Source organism: Macaca thibetana, chromosome 7 (genome assembly GCF_024542745.1).
Source record: "Macaca thibetana thibetana isolate TM-01 chromosome 7, ASM2454274v1, whole genome shotgun sequence".
Taxonomy (NCBI): domain Eukaryota; kingdom Metazoa; phylum Chordata; class Mammalia; order Primates; family Cercopithecidae; genus Macaca; species Macaca thibetana.
The window spans coordinates 107,100,145-107,113,533 of NC_065584.1; the positions used below are offsets into that span (position 1 = coordinate 107,100,145).

Here is a 13,389-nt window from a genome sequence, read left to right on the forward strand (position 1 = left end):
CAGTTGAAAGATACATCTCACTTTAAATAGAAACAAGTTTTAAGTTGTCACATTTATTAAAACAAAAAAAGTTGAAATAATTGGTAACAGGTTGTTGACTTTTTTTAAACCTTTAGACCACAGAAATAATATGTCTTATAAGCCTCAACTTTAAGAATGTTTTTTATTACTTACATCAACCACGAATTTAAAAGATAGTTAACTTGAATTCTGAATACAAAATCAACGTCCTTGGAACTACACAGGCTTTTAAAATACTGTAAATGCTGAATTTCAGGAGATGGTTTCATTCCACAGGACTGATTAAACTTCCTTTCTACAATGGAAAATGTATATAACAGTGTGGAATATATTTCAGAATAAGTTATATATTAAGACATACAATATGGCAATAATGTCCTACTTTTTTTCCTACCAAGTAAATTCAAAAGTTCATCCTAATCTTAAACATTTATAAAAGGGTGAAGACTGAGGGATCCAGTGATACGGAAAATACACAACAACCATCAGAACCACATTATCTATGGCAGAATATGTACAAATGTTCCTGCCAAAATCATGCTTGCATTCATTCCACAGGTGACCAAAAATAACAGACTTTGAAGTTCACCAAATGAAAATGAGTGGTGATTTTGACATTTAGGTCATCACTTGTTCTCCTTCTGAGCAGAGATCCAGAGGTGACACAGTGCAATATCTGCACTCACACCAAACACCACATAAGCACAAATTAAATATTATCAAAATATTTTTAAATTAAATTGAAGACCATTATTTGAGTGCATGAGATATTTTCCCCTTAGCTTCTTGAATGCATGTTACAGAACAAGAATTAACAAGGAACATGTTAGAGGCCAACCCAATCCTCTGAGAACTCCCTGGGGTAACATATGAGACCTTTGGCGCAGGGCTGAGGGGAGGGACAATTATCCACTCCAAATACAGTGATGGTCTCAAAAAGTCAGTCTTCCAAACTCAGGTCTGGATTTCAAACTAATTGAAGAAGGAACTGAAAATACTATCTTTGGGACTGGTGAGTCTTCCTCCCCAGGACACTTCTTATCCAAGACCCTTAACACTGCAAGCCTCATTTAAAGCCACCCCCAGGTCCTGGGCCCACTGGTGTCAATATGCAGACCTGGATCTGTCCTAGGGAACATGTAAACAAATCTGGGAAAAACTGCATTTCTGCAAGTTTTCCTTGTATCATCAGTGAAAGACCTCTTGGACTAAGAAAAATGATAGGAAGGGCTGCCCCAGTGTCATCTTCCCACAAGGTTTGTCTTTTGCTCATTCTGCTGTGGAAAACTATAAAGTCAAATCAAATAATTTTGCCTGACTCACCCCAAATGATATTGAAGAGAAACATTTCTATGGACTACCTTATTCCTGAATTATGAAAAAAGCTTATCTGAGCATACTTAGTTTGCCATCTTGTTACTGGAGGTGACTTGGAGATGAGGCCAGGCTTTTGTGCAGGTTGGGATTCTGGCTGTGTCTGTTTCGACTGCGAACAGACGAAAACATGGTGTTGCAGCCTGGTACTTTGCATTTGTGGAGCTGCCGGAGGTGCACAGTTTTGTAGTGGGCCCTAAAGGTCCCTTTGTTACTGTAGGTCTTTTGGCAGAGATGACAGGTTATGGGCAACCCAGAAGGCAAGCTAGCAAGGCTCTGGTCAGCCTTCTCCATCAGGACACAGATGGGGTACTCATCTTCCCCAGGGACAAGGCTTGACCCTTCACAGTTCCCATCACTGTCCTCCATAAGCACAGTGCCTTCCTCACTCACCCCGTCAGAGTCCCAGGAAGAATGGCTGCTACTCTCTGACTTCATGCTTGACGTAGTGCTCAAATCCAGGATGGTGCCCTCGCTCAAGGGGCCAGAGTTGTAGCTCTCCAGGTTGGCACTGTGGACTTGGGTTATTGGGTAAACCAGACTGCCCATTCGACTTGCTCCTTTGAAGATGACAGATGTCTGGGAGGCTTGCTGTGTAAAAGCCACATCCTGATAGGCTTCCTTAGCCACATCTTTCAGAAAGTAAGCTGTACGGAAATGATCTTCACTGCTCTCCAATGTTTCTTGGCTCAATGCTTTTTGGTGGAGGTTTAGGTTTGAGCTGTGCCTACAAGAGTGAAAAGATGGTTAGTAATGGGTTGGGTTGTTTTAGAAACAGCCATCATTCTGAGTGGAGAGACTTGGTAGATACCAGGAAAAACGTGTGGTGTGGGAGCACCGATGATAAGGGGGTAGGCCCCCATGGGATGTAACACCTGTCTAGTGGATACAGGCCCACTGTTGTTCACTGCTTGTCAGAAGTTAGTGTTCACCAAGAAAGTCGACAGTCTGGAAACTGAGAATATGTAGTCCTGATTTCCACTATCTGTTTGATATACTTTCTGTACCTTATGTACTTTCTATACATGAGCTCACTGTTTCAGAGCTGCTGGTTTGACATACCCCTTCTTCCAGGAAGCTTTCCTTAACTTCTCATGGTGCCCTCCCATGTGCCCACAGCAGCACTTCTCTCATTGTAGAAGTCATCACATTCAACTGTAATTGCCTGTTTCTGGTCTGTCTCCCAGAATGGCTAGACTACATCAACTAGATCAGTTTAACAGGGACACTGGAACCAGGAGATCCCAGGAGAAAACTGGTCACAAACCATAAGGAACTAAGAAGAGGACTTTATTTCAATGAAATCAGGAAATATTACCTTCTGGGGCTGCACTGTCCAATGATAGCCACTAGCCATATATGGATACTGAACACCTGAAAAATGGCTAGTACCGTATGTTGAAAGGATATTTTGAATATACTGAAGTTAAATGTTATTAAATTTTATTGCATCTGGTTTCTTTTTTACTTTTTTACAGTGGCTATTAGAATATTTAAAATTTCACATGAAGCTTGCATCATATTTCTATTGGATAGCACTCGTCTAGAGCACTGACATACACTTCATCCCAAAAGTTCTACAAGTGTGGGTGAGAATCCAATTGGCTATAATTGTGTGTGTATGTAGTTTAGTTCATATTTGTAATGTTTCACTATCCTATACCAGACAGAAGTTTTGCAAATGCAGCAGAATAAGCATACCACCAATCTTCTACCCAATGATTACTCTCGAAGGACAGATAATGAGTATCCATTATGACACATACCTTTTAGTCATGTTATCATTTGGAAGTAACTTGTAAATCAATGTTGGTCTTCCTCAGAAATCCTCTGCTAACTTTTGACAAGCAAAAACAGTCCTTACCAAGGGGGTTACAATCTTAAAGGTGATGAGAGAATTATTCCAAATAGAGAAAATACTCCCCCAATACATATCGGAATTTATGGCAGAGTCAAGTTGGGAAAACACCTTCACCAAAATAACTAAGAATTGAACTTTCTAAATCCCTGAAGACATGTGTGTGGGAAGCTTTATAAAATGTACAAAATCTACTGTTCAACTTCCATCTTCTATTCCCTTACACATATTTTCTGGATGTAATCAGAATTATACTCCCAGATCACCCACTTTGCAAGCAGCCCTTCTTAACTCCAACTCTGCCCTGTGATTATGTCAGCATTCTGGGTTGAAGAGGCTGGTACATGTCGGCAGAAAACCAGACACTGGGTTGATATACAGGTTCCAGTAAATACAAGTGGTTAAAAAGGAAGACAATCACTTTTATTGGAACCTTGTAAAGAAAGGTCCCTACCTGAACAAAGCAAACCTCTGGGCCTCATACTCAACTCCTGAGTATTCCATGCACACTAATGGCTAACTTGTGGGCTCTCTCACTCCTCTCAAGCCTTAGTGGGTTAGATACATTTCCTGAGGTGCCATGTCCCCTGAGACGAGTAACTACAACAACTGTAAAAACCCTCTGGATCATGTACCAGGCTTTGGTTTCTAGGACTCTGCTAATCCTGTACTCACTGCCCATGTCTCCATCTCTTCCCTTCAACCCTACAACCTCTACATCTCTCCTCCAACTCTTCCTCTTGGCTTCTATTTTGATTAGTTCAGACCAGTGATTCTCAAAATGTGTTCTGAGCACCCCTAGTGATCCTGAGGTCTTTTCGGGGGGTTCCTGAAGTCAGAGTTTCATAATACTAAGATATTATTTGCCGTTTTCACCTTGTCTCATGAGTGCACAGTGGAGTTTTTCAGAGGCTACGTGACATGATTTTGCAACAGAACATATGCAGAAGCAGATATGAGAATCTAGCTGTCTTCTATGAAGTCAGACATTAATGAGATTTACAAAAATGTAAAACAAAGTCACTCATCTCACTAAATTTTTGCTTTGGAAAATGTAGTTTTTTTTCATAAACATGTTAATATATAAAGTTTTACAATTAAAAAATTTTTAATTTCTAATATGATAAATTTTGATAGATATAACCCAAATAAAGAAAAGCTCTTGAGTAACCTTAGGTTTTAAGTATTTGTAAAGGCGTTATAAGACCAAAACGTTTTAGTTACTGGTGTAGACATATCCCTTCTTCCAGGAAGCTTTCCTTAACTTCTCAAGGTGCCCTCCCATGTGCCCACAACAGCCTACATTTCCTTCACTCACTGCAGAAGTAATCACATTCAACTGTAATTACCTGTTTCTGGTCTGTCTCCTCCACTACAGAAGGCCTCTGTGGGCAGGGATTATGTCCCCAACACCTAACATAGACATTTCTTAATATTCACTGGGTAAATAGGCATCCAGGGTGCTGTCCCAGTCCCTTCCTGATGGGTCTTGGTAACTGTTGCTGGCAGTAGCAGTGGCTCAAAGAGAACTTAGGTGTCCCTACAGGAATGTGGTTCTCAATCTCTGACTGAGAGAAATGGTGTTAGGTCTGGACCTGCCCACAAAGTCAAATTTAAAATACTGTAACTTAAATCATAGATTCTAGGTAAAATGCATTTCAAGCTCTAGACTAATTCGTGGTTTTAATTTATAATGCAAGATGCTTTCCTGTTGTGGTGGGGGAAGGCTTGGATCTATTAGTACAAATAGGTCAGAACATAAGGAAATATTAAATCTATGAAAAAATAAGTATCAAATGAAAAAGTATCTTGAATCCAATATGCCTTCTAATTTAGTAGATATTGTAGGATAGAACAGTATCATAAATATCAAAGATAATATGACCAACATGATTGTCTCTTTATAACAACAGCTTATTCACGAACAAACACTCCTCCTCTTGGAGGCTGAAGGAGAAGGACTGGTTCACTAATTAGGGTACCTTGGTGGTTTGGTTCAACATCCTATCAGTAGAAACACTGATTTAATATAAACATTTAACTAATATCTCCTGTGCTCTATCCTCTTTGCTAAAGACAATGAGTATGTTCTTATGAGCCCTGTCCAGGAATGTGTGTGGGAGTCTGTACATTTTCACCCTCTTAACAAATTAGGCATTACAACTTGGACCAAGTGGTGGTGCTGAACTGCTTCAAATCAAGCTTGTTTCTGCAAATGTAGCATTTTAATATTCAGTGTACCATTTAGCATTTATCATATTCCATTTCATCGATAGGCAGCTGATCTTTTCCATAAGCCTCCTGGGGCCATCTTTTGGTATGCTTGCTCTTCCAATTTATAGGCTGGGGAGGAAGGTGACCTGAAGAGTGGTTAAGTGACTCAAGTTCATGAAGAAAAGCACAAGCAAGACAGTAACACCAGTGCTATCCCCACAGTGATGAGATACGCTCTATACCGGGGGTCTTTGTAAACAGTTTGCCTCTATGTGTGTCATGAAAACTCAGGATCTTTCAACCAGAAATCACAGTCCCTGAAACAACCTGCCAACTACCTTTATTCTTTTATCTTAATAATTAAAAAACTTTCGATCAAGCAGTGATTCTTCCTTTCAAATGTAGCTCGGTAACTAGAAATAAAGGAAAATATTTTATTCTATGGATTTCATATTATCAAATGAAAATGAGTCAAGTTTTGAGACGCTATCGTGGTAGTTTAAAAAGCTCCCTTCTCACTCTTATTCAAGTAGTTATTTACGCTTTACTCAACCTGCTAATGTGACAACTAGTTCATGATTTTTTTCTTTTTTTTCTTGTTTGAGATGCAGTCTCGCTCTATCACTAGGCTGGAGTGCAGTGGCGTGATCTCAGCTCACTGCAATCTCCGCCTCTTGGGTTCAAGTGATTCTCCTGCCTCAGCCTCCCCAGTGGCTGGAACATGACTACAGGAACACACCACCACACCCAGCTAATTTTTGTATTTTTTAGTAGAGATGGGGTTTCACCATGTTGGCCAGGATGGTCTCGATCTCTTGACCTCGTGATCTGCCTGCCTTGGCCTCCTAAAGTGCTGGGATTATAGGCATGAGCCACTGCGCCCGGCCGTAGTTCACGATTTCTTATCCCACACCCTTGGGGCTGGATGTGTTTCTGAGTTCAGAATTTCTCAGACTTCAGACAGGCAGAATGATGCATATAATGAAACACTGTTAATGCCTTATAATAAATCCATTACTATCTGTACTATATATATATATATATATATTTATAAATCCACACAAAAGGAGATTAAAGAAGATTACAAATAACCTCACATCACTCCAGGTCAGGTTTTGCAGCCAAATTAGGTTAGGTTTTTGGAAGTCAAAATTCATGTATGTTGAAATATGAAAATTCACAGAACAGTTTATCAAACTGTAGCCCCCAGAATAGTAACACCAGCATCATCTGGGAACTTGTATTCATGAATGTTGAAATATGAAAATTCATACAACACTGTTTCTCAAACTGTGGCCCCCAGAATAGTAACATCAGCATCACCTGGGGACTTGTTAAAAATGCCAACTCTCAGGCCTCACCCTAGACCTAATGAAGTGGAAATTCTAGGGTGGGGCCCATAAGTCTGTGTTTTAACAATTCTCCAGGTGATTCTGATGCATGTTAAACTTTAAGAGCCACTGCCTTAGAAAACATGATTGCCTACAGATGCCTTACCTGTCTCTGCTCCTGCGGGAGGGAAAGGTAGCATTACAGCCTTCCACTGTGCATGTGTGCATTTCTTTGACATGCATATTCTTATGATGCATTTTCACACTGCAAGCATTTTTAAAGGTCTTCTTGCAGATGTCACACTGGAAGCGATTTTCTTCTATCTGCCTTGCTAATGCATGTTGACCCATGTGCTCCAGTTCTTTAGAATCTTCAAGACAAGGAAAAGCCATTCCCCTGTTGGACAAAGCACTGAAGAGTCCCCCAGTCAGCAGGCGCTGCTGCAGTTCCATGTAGTCAGGAAAAGGAACTTGGGGCTCCATCCCAGGTGTGAAGTAGTGTTCATGGCCACCATCCTCGACCTCCCTTGGCACCATGATCAACGCTGGTGTCTGCTCAGTCTCCCTCTCTGAATTGTGTGTGGCCTGCTCAGGGGTTCGGCTGATGGCTCCACTGGACTCAATCACTGATTCACGACGGCAGGGCCTCTCTCCTTCAGGGAGAGGCTTCCCTAAGCTTCCTGACTGTACGTGCTGCTCCTCAGATACTCTGTGTGACTGAGGACTGCAGGCCTCCTGCTCATCTTCACTGACCACCTGTAGGGGCATGTCTTCATCTGAGCTGAGGTTATGTCTTTTCTCATTAGCTATTTCCACAGCTTCTTTCTCTATTTTGATGGGCATACTGGACTTCCTGGATTTCTTCTTGGGAAGGGCATCAAATGGCATTTCATTTGAAACGAGCTGTTCTGGGATTGAAGAGGACAACAGCGGGAGGGAAGGCAGTATCCCAGGCGTGTTTGCTACCTCGGCAGGTGTGGCTGGACTGCGGTAGAAAGGAAGGACTGGCTGGACTGTCTTTAGGTTGGGAAAAAGCACACCATTTTGCCCAATGTTTGGGTAGGCTGGCTGGCCTTTGGAATCCTCTCCTGAACCAGGGTAGCTGGGAGGAGGCCTACAGTCTGGGGACGTCACTGTGAAACCTGGGCACTTGTAGTTCTCAGAGCTGGCCAGGTTCAGGCTGTTCCTGAGGTCTTTGTCCCGGTTATTTCTGTTCATTGGCATGTGCAGCCGAGGGTTAGGGTTGGCGCTATGGCGATTCCGGCTCCTTAGGGAGCTGAACACCATGTTACACCCTTCGATGGTGCACTTATGCTTGATCTTCAGGTGGACGGCATTGTAGTGGATTTTGAGGGTGCCTTTGTCATAGAACGTCTTCTCACATGCGGTGCAGAACACTCGGCCCTTCTTTGTACCAAGGCTATTCCTCTCAGGCTTCACTTTGGCCTCAGGGGATAACTGTGTCCTTTCAAACTTAGTGACAATGTTATATGATCTGGAGTCACTTAAATGGGTGCTGTCTTCTTTTTTAGTAATAGCATCTGGACAGTTTAAACACTGATCTTTTTCAACCTGAAATGGTGTGGAACTGGAAGTTAAGAAGCTGCTGTTAGGGAAGGGCCCATGGACTTCCTGTCTGGGGTCCTGACTTTGGTCATGACCCTGCTCCAACATATACTGTTCGGGCAGTGACCCTATCAGTGCAGGAGGCAGAGGGTTGAAGAACTGGAAAGGCAGCATGAAAGTCATGTTGCTTATGAGGTTCTCAAAGGGGTGTATACTGCTGGGGTTTCCTTTGTCCACAGGAGTGGGGAGGCTAGAATTCCTGTGGCTGCAGCTCTCAATGAAAGCCCTGATATCTACGTTTGCTGTGGAAGGTGGTATGATAATGGATTGCTCTTCTTTCTCTTGAATTGCCATGAGTTCAACTATAGATTTAGTCTCTCCAAAACGAAGGAACTGCTGCAAGGTGGCCACTTCTTCCTCACTGGTCATGATGCTCCAGTGATCCAACACCTTTCCTGATGCATCCTAAACCCAAACCAGATGTTAGAAATGTGATTAATTTACAACTCTTTACCCTTTCCTCTAAAAATGTAGTCCACTAGACTATAGGATACTTTTGTGCATATAAGGAAAAGATGAACACAGGGCTTTGGGGAATTTAGTCCCCGCTTACCCTACTCTCCCAGGTCAGAAGCTTTGTGCAGACCATAAGCTGCACAAATATTAGCAGTACTCCTACAATTGGTGCAAAAGAGACAAATAAAATCACATTACTCAAGCTGAAGTCAGGGAAATGTAGGGATTATTTTTCACCTCATTTCAGACCAATTGCTTGTTTTGCATTAGATGTAATAATTTTCTCTACTAAAATTAAAATAGGTATCATTTGAACAATAGTAACTTCTTTATCTAAAGAGGATAGATGGAACAATCAGGCCGAGATACAGCTCAAGTATTCATTTGCTGCAAGTTTAATAATCTTCCTAAGCAACTAACATCAGAAAACAAACGAACTTGTATTGATCTATTGCGCACGTTCACAAAGCACAGCTGTAATTACACTGGAGTGTTGGAGATCTTTCAAACTCTAGCAAGGCCTAACTTTCCCCAAAACTACAATAAATATTTTATCACAGAACGTGTATTTGATGGCCTACTGAGATTTTTCACAGTGCATGTAAGAGTTTTGAAGATGATAAAGAATGTAACATCATAAATTTTTCATGCACTAGAGGTTCAAGGTAATTGATTCCATATTTTTAATCTTAACACTAGAAAGCAAGATTATTAGGATGATTAAATATTGATCTATGTCATAACGTAAGATCATAATGCTACTCTACATAAACGGTTGTTTCTAGTCTGCTGGGGGTCCTGCACTAGAGGTGAGCAAACGTTTTTACAGGGAAAGATTATGGTCGTTTGAGTTAAAAAGAAGTGAGTACAAATTCTGGGTCTGCCACATACTAGTGAAATGACTTTCAGCATGATTTTGAGGCACTCTGAGCCTCTAGTTTTTTGACTGGAAAATGGGGATAATATGCCTAACGCTTAAGATTATTGGGAAAGGATCTAGGTCTATAAAATTGTTTTTAGTGTTCATTTTAATTACATGGCCTACCTTAGTAAGACTGACATCTATGCTGGTCTTGGAAATATGTTCGCCTCCCATTTCATTGAAATCTTTACCAAACTTTAACATTTTCTAGTATAATGGCAAGAAAATACAATGCTGTAGCTGTTTCATATCTTAAAGGAATGATGCTTCATCTCAGGAAACATGTTCTTTGCTTCTAAAAACACCTTGACAGCCTCTTTGGAAATGAAACATGAAGCCTACACACTCAGCATGATCTGGGAACAGAGGTAAACTACTCTGCAAAATAAAGAGAACAGAGAGGATGAAGGGCTTGGAATGTTGGAGAAAAGAAGAGAATGTATGAAGATGCCAAAAGAAAACTGGGGTGTGGGGAGGGAAGGAAGGAAGGAGGGAAGGAGATGTGCATATATATATATACACACACACACACACACACACATATATGTATATATATAGAGAGAGAGATTGAGAATGAGCAAATGCATACATGAACACAGAAATACCATAAAAAATGGAGCCTAGGAAGGAAGAACATCAGTGAGATGGCAGAAGGCTTTAAAGCACAGGAAGGTGTGCTATGAAATTATAAGTTGTTTGCTTTGTGATTCTGTGAGTTCCCTTTCTCAATTCCAAACTCTCAGTAAAATCTGATACAGACAGCATCTTGTGTCAGTAACTAGTTTGGGACTAATGAAAGACATGGAGGCAGCACCTGAAATGGGGCAAATGGTTTATTGTTGAAAAGGTAGTTTAGTAAAAGCCAAATCAGAGAATATGTAATGCTCCTAAAGCTTCACAGATACCTTAGACATCCCCCAAGAACATGAGGTAGGGGCTTAGGCCATTAGAAAAGAAGTATTAAAGGGAAAGATGGTCACCAAGGGCTGTAGCATTGGGAGGTAACTGGGTTACGTCAGTTATATGGGCACAGAAAACACCGTAGGAGGACAATGGTCGTGGTTACTGTACCTGCAGCACGTATCCACGGATGTAATCCTGAAGTGTCCAGTCCAAGGCATGGAGGATCTGGAGAACCTCATCTTGCTTCAACACACTGAAGAGCCGGTCCAGTAGGATTTTTAGGCGAACGGGGATGGCCTGAGTCCCATAGAGCATGAGGCTGCTAATATCAAACACCACATTGGACTGGACAATCTCCACCTGGCTTGTTGGATACATGGAGGGGATCCTGAGCTTACTTAGAGCTGAAAGATCAAATTGAGGAAATGTCATTTAGAAAATTTCTAATTGTAAGAGAAACACTGCAAAAAAAGTAGGTTAGGACTAATTCTCGGTTATTTGTTCCACAGAAAATACATGAATATACAAATGATTAAATACCTTAATAGCTATGAAGCTTCAAATTACAGGAACTTCTAAAATAAATGAACTAGCTTGGGACTTTTCTCCCTTTCTTGTGGCCTTGCTAAGGAGAGAAATAGTCACCAACAAGGAAGGAATAAGGAAAAGGGGTAAAAACTGAGGTGGCAGGTGCATAATCAAGAGGATGGATAATCAGGAAGCATAGAGTCTGGGGGTAAAGAATCTGGGTTTGGGAATCTGAGAGATCTGGGTTTGAGTATTAGTTGTGGGGCTTTATATTTTCCAGTTGTGGGGCTTGACAAATTAACTTCCTGAAGGCCACGCTGTCCAGTGTAATAGCCATCATTCACATATGGCTATTTACATTTAGATTAAATTAAAATTAAATAAAATTTAAAACTCCATTCCCCAGTTACACTAGTCGCATTTCAAGTACTCAGTAGTCACAAGTGACTACTGTAGAGTTGTCAGATTTGGCAAATAAAAAAAGATGCCCAGTTAAATCCAAATGTAAATTTGAGATAAACAATGAATGGGTGGGATATACATATACTAAAAATATTCATTGGAATATACCTAGGTTAAAATATGATCGTCGTTTATCTGAAATTTAAATTTAACTGAGCATTCTGTATTTTATCTGGCAACCCTAGCCTAGAGGCTGTATTAGATAGAACAGAACATTTCTATCATTACAGAATGATAGCACTGAAGCACTAGTTTCTACATCTTTAGATTGAGGTTAATAAGACACTTCCCATATAGAGTAGTTAAGGTTCAAGACTCTTTGAATCTTAGCCTGTTACCTGGGACATGCTAGTAACTTACTAGTTTACTAGTTAGTTGTCATTCTTAAGATATGAAATCAGTTCCTGAATAACTCTATAACACTACAGGCCAAGAGAGGGTGAAAAATAAAGTTACCGTGGGCCACCCATCCATGCTTGCATTGGTCGCACTGACGGTGGTTTATTTTCCCGGGTTTGAAACTTTGGCAACTACAGTTCAGAGTACAGCTGATAGCCTGAAAAAGAGAAGAACACAGGTATGTGGAGCATATAAGTGATGCGTGAAACATTCATCGTATTTCAAACAAAACATATGCCTCCATTCGGCAGCATTTATTGAACAGTATGTGCCCACCGTGTGCCAGGCCCAGAGGTGTACATTGTACTCTGGAAAGATGAGCAGCCAGCCCTGCACTTGGAGACCGTGAACACATTACACAGATATTCCACATTCAAGAATGAGCTTAAACATCAGAACTTTTTCTAAGAAAAGATTATGGTTTAGAATGAATTATCCTGCACTGTTATTAAGGTCATAGAAAGGGTAAACATATTTTCACCAAATTTCTAAGTTGACCAAAGCAGCAACCCTGGAAAGTATACAGAAGCTGTCTTGGAACAAGTAAAAGGGAGAATGACCTGAACTGAGAATAATCTACATATAAAAGTTATTTTCCCCCACCCACAGATATGGTAGAAGCTGAAAATACAAATAAGATTTGAGAACATGTAATAGCTGACTATACTGAAGATGATTCCCTGACATCACTCACTGAACTACGTGACTGTCAGAGACAAACACAGGCTGAACAAGCCTTGCATCAACGCCCCTTGCATGTTATGGTGCCATGTTTTATGTGGGGGTACAGAGTGTACAAAAATGTAGAGAGGTACATGTCTAACAAAGTTCTAGTACTAAAAACAAAACTTCGTCTGGGCGTGGTGGCTCATGCCTCTAATCCCAGCACTTTGGGAGGCCGAGGTGGGTGGATCATGAGGTCAGGAGTTCAAGGCCAGCCTGGCCAGTATGGTGAAACCCTGTCTCTACCAAAAATACAAAACTTAGCCGGGCGTGGTGGCGCATGCCTGTAGTCCCAGCTACTCAGGAGGCTGAGGCAGAAGAATCACTTAAACCCAGGAGGCCGAGGTTGCAGTGAGCTGAGATCATGCCATTGTACTCCGGCCTGGGCGACAGAGCGAGACTCCCTCTCAAAACAACAACAACAACAACAACAACAACAACAACAACAACAACACCCACAAAGCTTCACATACATTTTTAAGATGAGTTCCTCAAAGGAGATACAGTCCTGAAGAATATAATCTATTATTAAACAGAAAAAGCCCTCGAAGCAGCTTTGTCAGTGAGGTTTC

At 41.1% G+C, this 13,389-nt stretch overlaps 2 protein-coding genes across 2 annotated transcripts in view; one reads left to right on the forward strand and one right to left on the reverse strand.

Moving 5' to 3' along the window:
• The window catches only part of SH3GL3 (SH3 domain containing GRB2 like 3, endophilin A3), a 447,963-nt gene that overhangs the window by 98,038 nt on the left and 336,536 nt on the right, over positions 1-13,389 (forward strand). The window lies entirely within an intron of this gene.
• On the reverse strand, positions 1,369-12,305 carry BNC1 (basonuclin 1). Its single transcript, XM_050798167.1, has 4 exons — positions 12,152-12,305; positions 10,874-11,109; positions 6,965-8,829; positions 1,369-2,122 (listed from the first exon to the last, which is right to left on the reverse strand). The coding sequence occupies exons 1-4, from the start codon at positions 12,303-12,305 to the stop codon at positions 1,438-1,440; spliced, it is 2,940 nt and encodes a 979-aa protein (XP_050654124.1). The 3' UTR covers positions 1,369-1,437.